At 40.3% G+C, this 12145-nt stretch overlaps 1 protein-coding gene across 10 annotated transcripts in view; it reads left to right on the top strand.

The window, feature by feature from the left end:
• Positions 1-40: 40 nt before the first annotated feature.
• The window catches only part of LOC113948298 (serine/threonine-protein phosphatase 4 regulatory subunit 1-like), a 33544-nt gene continuing 21439 nt past the window's right edge, over positions 41-12145 (top strand). For 8 of the 10 annotated variants that reach the window (XM_027645763.1, XM_027645764.1, XM_027645769.1 and 5 more), the window contains exons 1-11: positions 41-176; positions 272-316; positions 4812-4944; positions 5264-5370; positions 5967-6109; positions 6634-6780; positions 8357-8464; positions 9613-9678; positions 10259-10417; positions 10916-11109; positions 11440-11867. In XM_027645763.1, the coding sequence (XP_027501564.1) occupies positions 170-176; positions 272-316; positions 4812-4944; positions 5264-5370; positions 5967-6109; positions 6634-6780; positions 8357-8464; positions 9613-9678; positions 10259-10417; positions 10916-11109; positions 11440-11867 (1537 nt within the window). In that variant the 5' untranslated portion in view covers positions 41-169. Of the gene's footprint in view, positions 177-271; positions 317-819; positions 871-4811; positions 4945-5263; positions 5371-5966; positions 6110-6633; positions 6781-8356; positions 8465-9612; positions 9679-10258; positions 10418-10915; positions 11110-11439; positions 11868-12145 lie in introns of those variants that run through there. The other 2 variants (XM_027645771.1, XM_027645772.1) reach the window with 2 other exon arrangements.

Below are 12145 nucleotides of genomic sequence, written 5' to 3'. Positions count from 1 at the left end.
CCCCGCCCCACTCTTCTTCTCCTCAGGCGCTGAGGGGCCGCTCGACCCCCGGCAGCCGCGGCTCGTTCAACCCGGTGGCGTTTCGGGGCTGACCCGGCGGCAGGAAGCGCCGGCGGCTCCTCCCTGTGCCCTCCCGCTCCTCCTCCTCCTCGCCCATGTCCATTCCAAGATGGCCGGTAAGTGGGGCCGGCGGGCGGGCGGCTCAGCCGGGGCTGCCCCGTCCCTCCGAAACCAACCCCCCTGGTATCTCTCTTCTGTTTTTCGTTTGTAGGGATCCCTTTGTATTTTGTGGATTTGCAGGATGACTTAGATGATTGTGAGTAACTGTTTTTTTTAATTTTCCGCTCCCCGTTCAGGCCCCCGCTCCTGCCCCGGGGTCCTCCTGCTGCTCTCTTTCCCTCTCCGCATTTCCACCCAGGTGAGGGCGAGGGGAGGATGTTGAGGCAGTTCTGGCAGGCGAAGGTGTACAGGGCGTTGGGACCATCCCCGCTGGTTCCAGGGGCCGCTGGGCTCGGTGTAAAGAGCGGCTCCGGCAGCTCCGCGATGAGCCTGGAAAGGCGCACGGGTGGCTCGGGGGAGCAGCCCGGCTCCTGTGGTCGGTGGGAATTAGAGAATTGACTTTCCAAGGCTGTAGAGGCTGCTGAGGACGCGTGTTCCGCTGTTCTGCATCCCCGGGATGTGCTGCGAGTGCACCTCGGGATAAAGGGAACAATCGCCGTGTGTGCTGCGGTTGGGTCGCACAAAGCCGTGGTTTTGGGCTCAGTACCCTGTCGAGGGTCCCAGGTCAGGGAACAGCTCCATCCCAAGCCGGTGTAGTCCAGGGCTGTGTTACAGAAGAGTCCGACACCTGTCAGACCTGAGCACAGCTTGGTAAGCGCTGTGATTGAAGGAGATAAAGCCTTGACTAACAATGATACCAACTTGTACGGCTTTAGAAAGCAGCTCTCTTTGTGGGGTGGTTTCATTGGCACTTCGGATGCTGGATTGACTTTTCTATTAAAAGGAAATGAAGAATGATAGCTGTGTGTGTTTCTTGTGAGAAACTGTATTTGTTTATCACAAGACCGTTATTGTTTAACAGTGCTTGAAAACGTGTAACAGATTTATTAAGACGATGGTCTTCAGAACACCAGGGGAAATGCTGGGATACAAGTGGGATCCCAAGTCTTCCATTGGGAAGATGTGCAGGGACGTTGCCTCTGTGGGAGGAGGTGGCTCTGTGGCATTCTGTTAGTTGTTGCTCTCAGTCTTTGAGGTTTAAAGTGCAAACAGCAGAAATAAATTCAAACTTAGTAGTGGCTCTGTTATGGGTATTGGCCTTGGACCAGGGGTGCCCATCCCTAGAAGTGTTTGTTCTGTATTAGTACTCAGTCTTTGGCTGTTTTGTTGAGACTGTGACACATTTGTCTGGTAAATTGATTAAAAAGTCTGATGCTTCTAAGGCAAAACTCCAGTTAATAAAAATGTCCAGATAAAGAAGTTTTTGCCATAAGTGGTAATTAATAAGAGAAATTATCGTTTTCAGCATGAGCATATAAATAAATGTGCCTTTTAGAGCATTATTAAAGTCTTATTTTATGATTTAAAAGACTCTTTGATTAAGTTCATTAATTTGGTAACGCAGTTAGAATTATGGAATCAAAAGCTGTTGTCTCTGTGTTGTAGCAGAGTTCAGGGGTCCCATCTGAGATGTTGTTGTGCTAATCAGTGACTTAGATTAGCAAAGAGTTCATGATGTGTTTTAGGGAAACCTCAGTGAAATAAAGTCCAGTTCCAGTGATTTTACTTTCTTAACTAAATTGGTGAAAGTGTCATGCACACTGAAGATTGAGACAGAGTCTGGAGGATCACTCTGAATGTAGCAAAAGGCTGTAGTAAAATCTGCCTAAATTCAAGTGCAGTTTGAAACTTATTTTCTCTAAGATGAGATAATGGATCATCTGGAAAAATAATTAGCTTATTTATGCCCTTTGATCATTTAAAAAGAAAGTATTTAAAGAATTTGTTTTTCCTTCTACAAACACCAGGAGGGAAAATGACCTCCTTGAGCTCATTAAATCGTTGCACTCTGCACTGGTATTTACTGGTTTGTGTTGTGAAATGTGAACAGTGGCACTGGGAGATGACATCGGGTTGCACCCTTAGATCCTGTGACCCTGAGTTTCTTACAGGCTCTAAGCAGCTTTTGAGTCTGGGGCAAAGTGAGACACAGTGAACAGAGTTCAGCTCTGGATACTGGCACATTTATTCCTCCTCAGTGGTGGACAGATTTCAAGCTTACTTGTTCAATATAGTTAAGTGGAAAAGAAACAATGTTAGATTTACCTGTGAAAGAACGTTAGACAGGAAATGCTAGTTCATTATTTGTGATTTACTTCATAGTACTCTGGTGTATTCTGAAACCTGTAAGTACCTATGGCTTTTTTTTTTTATGGAAAAGGAAAAAATTCCTGAGAGAAGACAAAATGGATTCTGCCATGATTATTCCTTACTTGTGTGTAGTGAGAGTGTGTGGAAAAAATTTCAGGTATTTAACTCTCCATCTTGAGCATAAGTAACAGTGCTCTGTTTTCTCTCTACCCTTGGAAGCACTGGTATGTGCTTAGGTAATTTAAATGAATAATAGAGCTACTTCACGTAGTTAAATTAAACATGTTCATTATGTTTACAAAACTAGTCCCAGGTGTGGTATAGTAGTCAAAGTTAGAATTGGGATTTATTTCATTGTCATTTGAATTGGTAGAAATTCTGAAATATTTGAAGTGAACTAATAAAAGCCTTCATTTTAAAGTGTTTCACATTGGGGACAGGTGGGAGCCAGGTGGAGTTAATGACAAGTATATTGCTCCTAATTGTTTTCTTGAGCCCTAATAAATCTTTCTTTGTATAGCAGGTGACTAGGCTCAAAAATTAGCTAGTGAGTGTTCAGTCTGTGTACGTTTTAAAATACATTTGTTATAACTGTAGCTATAGGGATGGTGAGAATCGGGTGTGGATGTGGAGGGTTTGTTGCAACCTCAGAAAGGAAATCTGCGATCCCACAGACACTGTGTAACTTCCCCTGAGCTGTCACAGAGGTTTCTTTTGAAGCAGCAAATCTGGATGTTGAGGTGCTGTGATTGGGGAAGTCCTGGAGCAGATCGATCCCAGACGGATCCGTGCACTGCAAATTGTTTCCACTGGTGCACAGAAATGTTTTGAACCCGAGAGATCCTTCTTTAAGGAGCAGTGGGGTGGAAATAAGGATGTCAGTGCAATACATCATCACCATACAAAGCCATGAATAATTAGCAGCTGTTTCTGGTCATGTAGCTGTGGGTTCACTTGTAGTGCCTGTGTGAACATTTGGGATTTGAACACTTATTCTAAGCCCACAGTTTTCTGCTGTTTGAACCCCACTGAGCTTGTTGAGCACGTTGTCTGCACGAGCAGCAGAATTTGGAATTGCTCTGGTCTTTAACTCACCTGGGTTCTGTGGAGACCTTAAACCAATCTGATTTTTATTTTTTTCCCCCCTGAGGACCCAGGTATAACATTTTACTCCAAGTATGTTCAGATAATTTCCTCTCTAAATGAGCCTTATTTCTGAGGATGTTTTGACTCAAATAGTTGGAGAGTTTTATATATGAAATAAGAATTTTTCTGTTGGAAAAATAGAGGATTTTTTTAACAATAAAAGTGATTTATAATGGGTATTACTGTAGTTTAGAGCCAAAGAATTTGGCTTGTTGTCTTCAGTGGTTGTCACTCTCAGCACATGTGCTGGTTTGCAATACTTCATGCATGTGAGAAGCTGTGTTGTCACAATTTGCATTGATTTAAGTATGATCACAGTTGCTCTGTTTGTGTGAAAGAAGTGTGCATAGTTCTAGGAGGGCTTGGTTGGGACAACTGTGAACCCAGAGCAGGAATATCTGCTACTCCAGTGCCACTCTTTCCATGGAGTTGGTTGCTGTACATGTTCCTGTATCCATGGCTGAAATGAGAGCACTGGTGTGATGCCAGCATGTTATTTCACTGTCTCTGTTTTAAGGATGAAGGATTAAAATAAGTCTGACAGCAAAGTTATCCCATTCCATTTCCTTCTCACAGTTTTACCTTCTGCCTGTAATCTGTATTTGTTACTGGATTAGGTGACTCTTGGACTTAGTGAGGCAAATTTAATACTTGGGTAAAAGTCTAAAGCTACAAATACAAAAAAGGTTTAGAACAGAGTATGCTTATGTGGAAAAGTCTGTAGTTGGTGGATCTGCAGCAGGAAGCTCCCAGCATATTCCCAACTATGGTGAGGGTGAAGTTTTTCCCAAAGCTCCTGGTCTGATTTAAATATGTACAACTCAGTAACTACAGTGAGAAAAATGTCCCCTGGGAAGTTGGAAAAAGACATAAGAATTTGCTGTTTTAAAGCAATACAGTTTGAGAGTTGCTACAACTGTTAAAATTTCAGTTCCTTTTAATGGGACTTATTTTCCCTTTGAATTTGTGGGTCAGTTTGTGGCAATTGTGTGAGCTGAGCCCTCTTAACTTGAAATGGTTACTGCACTCAAAGGGCAAAGTCAAGTGTGTTTAAAGCCAAGGATTTTGACAGTTGAATTAAATATCAAAGCTTGAATGTACAGGGCTATGTGCAAGTGTTGCACTCGGCTTCATTAGATACAATTTAAGATTTTTTGGTTTTGGAAAGCTGTTTGCAGTGATGTTCAAAGACTCTTGAGGAAATAGTTATTGCTATCATGTATTCCACTGTAACATCTCTTGCTGACTCTTGGTTTTTGTTTTTTTTTTGTCTGTTACTTTTTTTGTCTTTCAAGTTGGATTTGAAGATTATGGGCCAGACTGTGATAGCATGAGGATAACAGCATTCCTGGATATCCCTGGACAGGATAACTTAACTCCACTGGCTCGTCTAGAAAAATATGCCTTCAGTGATAATGTCTTCAACAGGTAAGGGTGCAACAGCCACACCTGGTGATAAATGAGTGCACTGAGGATGTTAAGGTGTCACTGTGTCTTTTATTAATCTCCCAAACATGTGCATATTATTATTTCTATTTGAATAACTTTTGTATAACATTTCCATGAAAAGAGGTTTTCATTCTTGATTATCTGAATAAGTTCTCTTGATTCCATCTTGCTTTGGTTGGGATGTAGAATGGTCAGAGGCCCTTTTAAGGTGCCCATTTACACTGGATAAGTTCCCCTTGTGTCCCATCTACGTGTTTTTGGCTGGATATTATGGCAATTAATGTTGTTCACTCCACAGGCAAATTATTGCCAGAGGTCTTCTGGATGTCTTTCGAGATTTCAGTAACAATGAAGAAGACTTCCTGACTGTAATGGAAATAGTGGTCAGGCTCTCTGAAGATGCAGGTTTGAAAGCTTTGTTTTGCTTGGTTTTTTTTAATTTTTGTAGTGTATTTTACACAAACTGCAATATAGAAAGTACTGACATTCAGTTCTGAGAGGCAAAGAGTGAACTAAGGAAACTAAATCATCCAACAGCAATGTCTGTCAGTGAAAACAAGATCAGTTTTTCTCTGCTTTTGAAGTATGTTTTGTGGTAGATAAGATGTTAAATGAAAGGTTCTTACTTAGAATAGGACCTGAAGTGATATTTTTCAAGAAGTTTATTACATCTGACTGTGTGGTGTAGGTGGCACAGAGCAGCTGGGTGTTTCAATACCTCATGTGCATGCATTTGTGGTGACTGGGTTTTCCAGCTAGTGCTCTCATTTTATCTGATTTCTTTGGGAACTAATGCCAAGTCTCTGAACTGTGATGATGTATGTAAGGCTATTCCATTTTACTTAGTTTTCCTTGAACAGGCAATCTGTGATGCCCTTTCTATATTTTGATTATTTTCATTTTCCTCTATTGCAAAAACAAAAAGAAAAATGCTACTTTTTCCTTAAGGTACCTGATCTTAATTTCATACTTACTAATGTAGTTTTGCCTTTTATTTCTAGAGCCAACTGTACGTACAGAGCTGATGGAACAGATCCCTCCCATTGCCATTTTCCTGCAGGAAAGCAGACCAAATTTCCCAACAGCATTTTTTGAATACCTTATGCCCATAGTAGTGAGATACCTCACAGATGTTAACAATCAGGTAGGAAAAGCAGACAACATGAGTTGAGTTGTTGGAAAATTCTGTGTGGTTCAGTGCATTGGAGGCATGGGAAAGAGATAACAGGAAATTCCATGCTGGTTGACACCTGGCTTTGATGCAGTGCTCTGTTTACTGGTGTCAGCACATTTTTCTGTGAGGTCTGATTTATTTATTTTTTTTTAAAATACTTTCCTTGGCAGATAATGGGAAACTTATAGCATTGGCTCAGCAGCACAGGGATGGGGTCTGTTACAGGAGTCATAACTTGCAAATCCTGCTTTATGCTTCATCTTCTGGCTTCTCATCAGAATATGATGAAATGTCATCTAATGGTTATATTAAACTGTAGTCTTTATTACTAATTCCTCGTAGTCATAAAACTGAGAAGTTTTTTCTGGGTCTGCTTTGTTGTTTTTTTAACTTGTACCTGTGTGTTCATTGAAAAAATGTGGGGTTTTGTGGTTCTTGTGTCAGTAAATGTTGGTTTTACAGTGACAAACTGGTTTTGTTGTTCCTGTGTACAGGTCAGAAAGGCAGGTCAGGAGGCACTGCTGATCCTGCTGGAACAGGACCTTGTGGCTCAAAGTGACATTGAAAACAAGGTGTGTCCCATCCTGCTGGACCTCTCTGCCCCTGACAGTGATGATGAGTACAAGGTGGAGGCTGTGAATGTAAGTTTATAACATTAAATTATAATGGTAATTAAGATGAGGTCCAGGAATAATACTGCCATTAAATAAGCAATCAAACTTTTTATGTTTATTCTTTAAGGTATTTGGGTTTTTAGTTTAACACCACAACTCTTTAATTTTTGTTCTGAATTCTTGAAAATACAGAGAGACCACTTTTATACATCAGGATTCTAAATAATGTCAAAATGGTACCTGAATAACTTGAAAATACAATTGCTCCTTGGCAACCTTGTTTTAATTCTTCTTAAGATTGTTTTATTCCCCAGCAGCTTCTTTGCATTTGCTCCCCCAGGTTTCACAGTAATGCTGTAGATGTGTCAGTGATGACCTCTCTGAGTTCTGAAGTGTTATGAAAAAAACATTGCCTGGTGACTTTATGGAAATCAGTTGACTCCACAGAAAAGTGCTGGTGTGTAATTACATTTCAGCATGGATATCTGACACTTGACCTGCAAAATATTTTACCAGCTAGATTTTCCTCTTCCTTGTTTGGGAGTTGGGAATTGCTTAGGCAGTTTTCCAGGATGACATCTGAGCACCAGATGCCTTTTAGGAGTTGGAAAATTTGTAGAAAAGTCCTTGAATGGTGTTTTCCTTCGTTCTTATTAAGCATTCTGTTAAAAAGGCAAACATTTATTCTTAGAAAGGAATAAAGCTTATTTTTTATGGGGGTAGAAAGCTCTGACATCTTTTGAAAAATAAAAATAGATGAGTACTGTTAATCTGACAACACTTGTGTAAGCATTAAACTCCTGTTGCTGTGGGCAGAGCAGCTGAGTAGGAAGGTACATGGGAGCCCCTTGCTTTTTCCTGTTACAAATATAAGAATTACAGAAACTTACCCCAGAAATTTAGAACTGAAAGAAAACACAGAGTCCAAAGCACCTGATTTTTCACAGCAGAAACATGGTTTGTAATGCTGGTGAAAATGTTACTAACTTCCTTTAACTGTGCACTGTTAACTCCTGAAATTCCTGAGGATCAGTCCTGTACAGTGTGCATTAGCTCACATATATACCTAGTTTTTCCTACACTCCCTTTTCTCTCCTGTTGTATGGCAAACTTGTGTTTTATTTTGGTGTCTGAGCCTATAAAGAGCTGGGACTATGCACATTTTTAAGTATCTGAACAATCCTGCTAAAGCCCAATGTCTTCCTTGCATGCTGAAGTATGAGATATTTCTAATGTGCTTAAAATTGTGGGTTTTATAAGTGCAGTGGGATTTTTGTCTTCTCTGTACAAAATCCCAGTGTATGCCCCATTGTCAACACCTTGAAAACAAATACATTAATGGAAGTCTAACGAGATAAAAGACAATGAATTACATGCAGAAATGTTGTGTTGAGGCACAGTGGCATAGAATGATTTAAAATAAAAACCATAATTGTCTTTCACATGAAGCAGGTGTATGAAAACATGAATAATACGTAGCAGTTAAATCTATCTGACTTTTGCTGTCTTGCTCTCTGAGGTAATTTTTTGGAGGAATATTTGGCTGTGTGTACAAGCTTTATAATTTTCTTCTCCTTCCTCACGTCCCTTTCCTGGTTTTCAGATAATCTGTAAAATGGCCTCTATGTTGAGCAGAGCAACAGTTGAGCACATGCTGCTTCCTCGTTTCTGTGAACTGTGCAGTGATGGCAAATTGTTTCAAGTCCGAAAGGTTGGTGTGTTTCCAACTCTTAAGCTACCTAAAAATGAAAGTTGCATGTTGCTGTTCAAATCCCTTCCTAAATAATTTAGTCATTACTTTAGCTGATGAACTCTGAAAGCATCTGGAAGAGCAGTTTTTATTTATTGGCACGGTTATAGCTTCTGTGGTGCAGTAAAGAAATGGATAACAGACCTTGGTGAATAGCTTTGGTCCAGCAGTTAAACTGGTCTTGCACATTTAATAGTTTTGCACAACTTTTTTTTTTAAGCTGCTGTGAGTGGTTATAGGATGCAAACAAATTACCTCATCTCTACCATCTCATTTAAACCAGAAATTCAGAAATAACAGACATTTGAGACATCCTTCCTTTAATTTTTTTTTTTTAAATCTGTTGCTATTGAAAGGAGAAATCCCAGAAGTGTAATACTTTAATTCATGTTTGAGTACAAAAGGAAACTTGTAGCATAAGAAGTCTTAAAATATTTGAGTAGTTTTAAGGGTCACGCAGAGCTGCAGCTTGGTCTGTAACATAAGCTGCATTTGTTGGAATTTGAGCTGCATTATAGCCTTGTAAATAAGCACATAAAGTGAATAAAATGAGTATTAACACAGTCCTATCTTAATTGATTTCAGGTTTTGGCAACATCTTTTTAGAGCATGAGGGGATGTCCCTTTTGCCTTAATTATAGCTTCTCTAATGGCCTGGAAATGGCACTAACTTGAGCCCTTGATTAAACTTTGCCTCAGCAAAGTACTTAAGCCACCTTGAGCCAGGATAGTTCTGTCAGTACACCTAAGTCCTGACCCTGGTATCATGTGTTACCCTGCTTTGGGTTTGACAGCTGCTGCTCAAAGTAATTTAAACTTTCAAGCAGGCTTATTGTCCCTTCTGTGGTTACTGAGGTGGATGATGCTCTTCATGCAGAAACCTTTGTCACTATTGATTTCCAAGGCATGTGGTGTGTGGACACTGCGTGGAACAAGTCTTTGTTTGGGATGAGTTAATGTTACACACTGTAGTTACAGGGCTGAAATTTGAATAGTCCAAACACGTGCAGTTGTTTTGTGGGATAAATAATCCATGGGGAAGTTGATGATAATAAAACTAATGCCCTTGAAAGAGACACAGTGTTATTAATGGCTTTTTTATTTCTTAGATTTGTGCAGCTAATTTTGGTGACATTTGTAATGCGGTTGGGCAAGAAGCCACAGAAAGACTGCTGGTATGTAAAACCAAATCAATTTACAAGACCTGTATTTCTCAGTTCAAAAAGTTTAATAATGTGCTCTTTTATTGTCTTGTCTATAAATTATTTAACATGCATGCTTTTTTTTAATTGATTAGGTTAAGGCCTTGGTTGCAATTATATAGCAAAACTGGGAATGAAGAGAAATGCAAAGTTCTTGTTTTGCAAAACATGTTTAAAAATGTAATTGTCAGCAAATATATATATTTTTATATACATATATACACACTTTAGAATTACTGACTCACTCTTTTTTTTCCCAGAACTAGATAATCAATCAAGTCATGATTTCAGGAAAAATAGACCATTAATAATTTTCTATTCTTCCTTATTAGATATAATTATACATAAAATCCTAGTGGATTAAATGGGAGAGAGCTAGGGTTTTTTCCCAATTCCTTCAATTAGTATATGTATTTAACCTGTCCCTCTTTCTTCTGTTCTTCACTTTGTTCTCTCAAGTTGTGTTTGTGTCCAGTTTTCAGACAAACACCATGATATTGCTGCAGACTGTCTTTAGCCTTTAATTAGTCTTGGGTTTGCTTATTTTTGGCAGATTCCCAAGTTCTTTGAGCTCTGTTCTGACAGTGTCTGGGGGATGAGGAAAGCCTGTGCTGAGTGCTTCATGGCAGTGTCCTACACCACGTCCCCAGAGGTTCGCAGGAGCAAACTGTCCCCCCTGTTCATCAGCCTCATCAGTGACACCTGCAGATGGGTGAGTAACTCACCCTGGAATTGGTGCATCTTCCCAGACACATCCTGGGAAAGAATGGGCAAGTCAGAAGTGTGCTCTGGAAGTGCCCTGAGGAACATTTGCTGAGATTGGAGTCTAATGTACTAAAATCTAATCTTTTCTATTAAGATAGATCTTATTTTTCCTCTCTCATTACTTTTAAAGAACCCTGTTGATAGAAATTCTAACTGTAAATACATTTCTGAGAGAAGGTTGCTTGTGTTAAATACATTGAAGTAGACAGGGATGTCCTTCAAATTTGTAACTTTAAAAAGATTTCTGTACAGTGATTGTAGCTACATGATTGATATTCTAACACCCTTTGCTTAGGTGGCACTTATTTGGTACTTGGTTGTATTTTGTATTAAATGAAGCTGTTACAGTAAGAACCAATTGGTTCTTCCTAAAAAATTGCAGCAGATTTTCATTTTTCAACTCTGTGGGAGCTGATGAAGCCTGACTGTTCTTGCACCCCCCCAGGTTCGTCAGGCTGCTTTTCAGTCTCTTGGCCCATTTATTTCTACCTTTGCAAACCCTTCAAGTGCTGGGCTTTACATTCGAGAAGATGGGACACTGAGTATCCGACCACCAGCACAAGATGTGAATTCCAATTCCTGTCAGCCAAGCAACAATGTCACTTTAATGTCCTCCAGTGCAAATGCTGCATTGTCCAGGTAAATCGTGGGAAAAGGGGTGGTGTAATGGAAGGGATTAAAAGAACTTAATTGGTTTTGTTGCTTGTCAAGGCTAAAGATCTCAGCTTGAGAATATAGTTCTAGAAAAGAAGTGAGATCACACATTTGAGTGTAGCCAGTTTATTGAAAAATTCACTTTGCCTTCACCAGAGGGTAAAGGGAAAACTGGTGCAGTAAAGCATAGTGGTAGCATAAATTCTGTCTTTCTGTAGAGAAAAGCTTCTGTTGTTGCTGGTGTCTTTTATGAATTATTTTACTGAAAACCTGCTGTTACAGAGTATTTCAGTAAGTGTGTGTGTCTGTTACCAGCTCAGAACAACCAATGGAAATCAAACCAGAAGCACCAACTGAGGAGATTTCAGCAGAGGTGAACACAAAGCTCTCTGAGAACCTGCATAAAGACACACGGGAAGAAGGTTCAGATTGTTGTGCCAGTCCTGGAGAAGATGTGTCTTGCCTGTCTCAGGGTGCCAGAGCTGGTGCTGGTGTCCCTGAGGTGACCAAGGACAGCAGTATCCCTGGAATGCCCTCGAGGTCTGGTGAGGACGTGTTCAACACGTTCCTGTACTGGCGCCCTCCTCTGCCTGACATCACTCGGGAGCTGGAGCTGTTCCAGTTCAAGACTGAGAAGCACAACGAGAGCTGTTCCATGCCATGCAATAACTGTGTTGCTAGTAGTGAAATAAAAAAGGTTCTAGAAAGCTTACAAGAGCACATAGATGATCCAGATGTTCAAGGTGAGACTCTGTAGTAGTAAAATCGTGTTTTCTCTGAGCGGGTTTTCTCCTGGCCTTTACAAAACCCCTGACTGCTTTTTAATTGACTTGGTGTTCACAGGGTGATGAGCCTTCCTTGAGCAGTAAATTACAGTAGAAAGTTATGCAACAGCCTTTTTCATAAGACCTGAGTTATTTCTAGAACAGCTGGAGAAGTGTTCCTGCCTTCTGTTGGCATGAGAAATAAATTGATCTAACTACAAAAGGGTTGTTAAAGAGACAAGAGCTTGTTAAAGACA

The sequence above is a fragment of the Corapipo altera genome, unplaced genomic scaffold (genome assembly GCF_003945725.1).
Source record: "Corapipo altera isolate COAL_440 unplaced genomic scaffold, ASM394572v1 64, whole genome shotgun sequence".
Lineage (NCBI taxonomy): Eukaryota > Metazoa > Chordata > Aves > Passeriformes > Pipridae > Corapipo > Corapipo altera.
The sequence above is the reverse complement of the archived record's forward strand: the minus strand, read 5'-3'. Positions and strand labels throughout refer to the sequence as shown.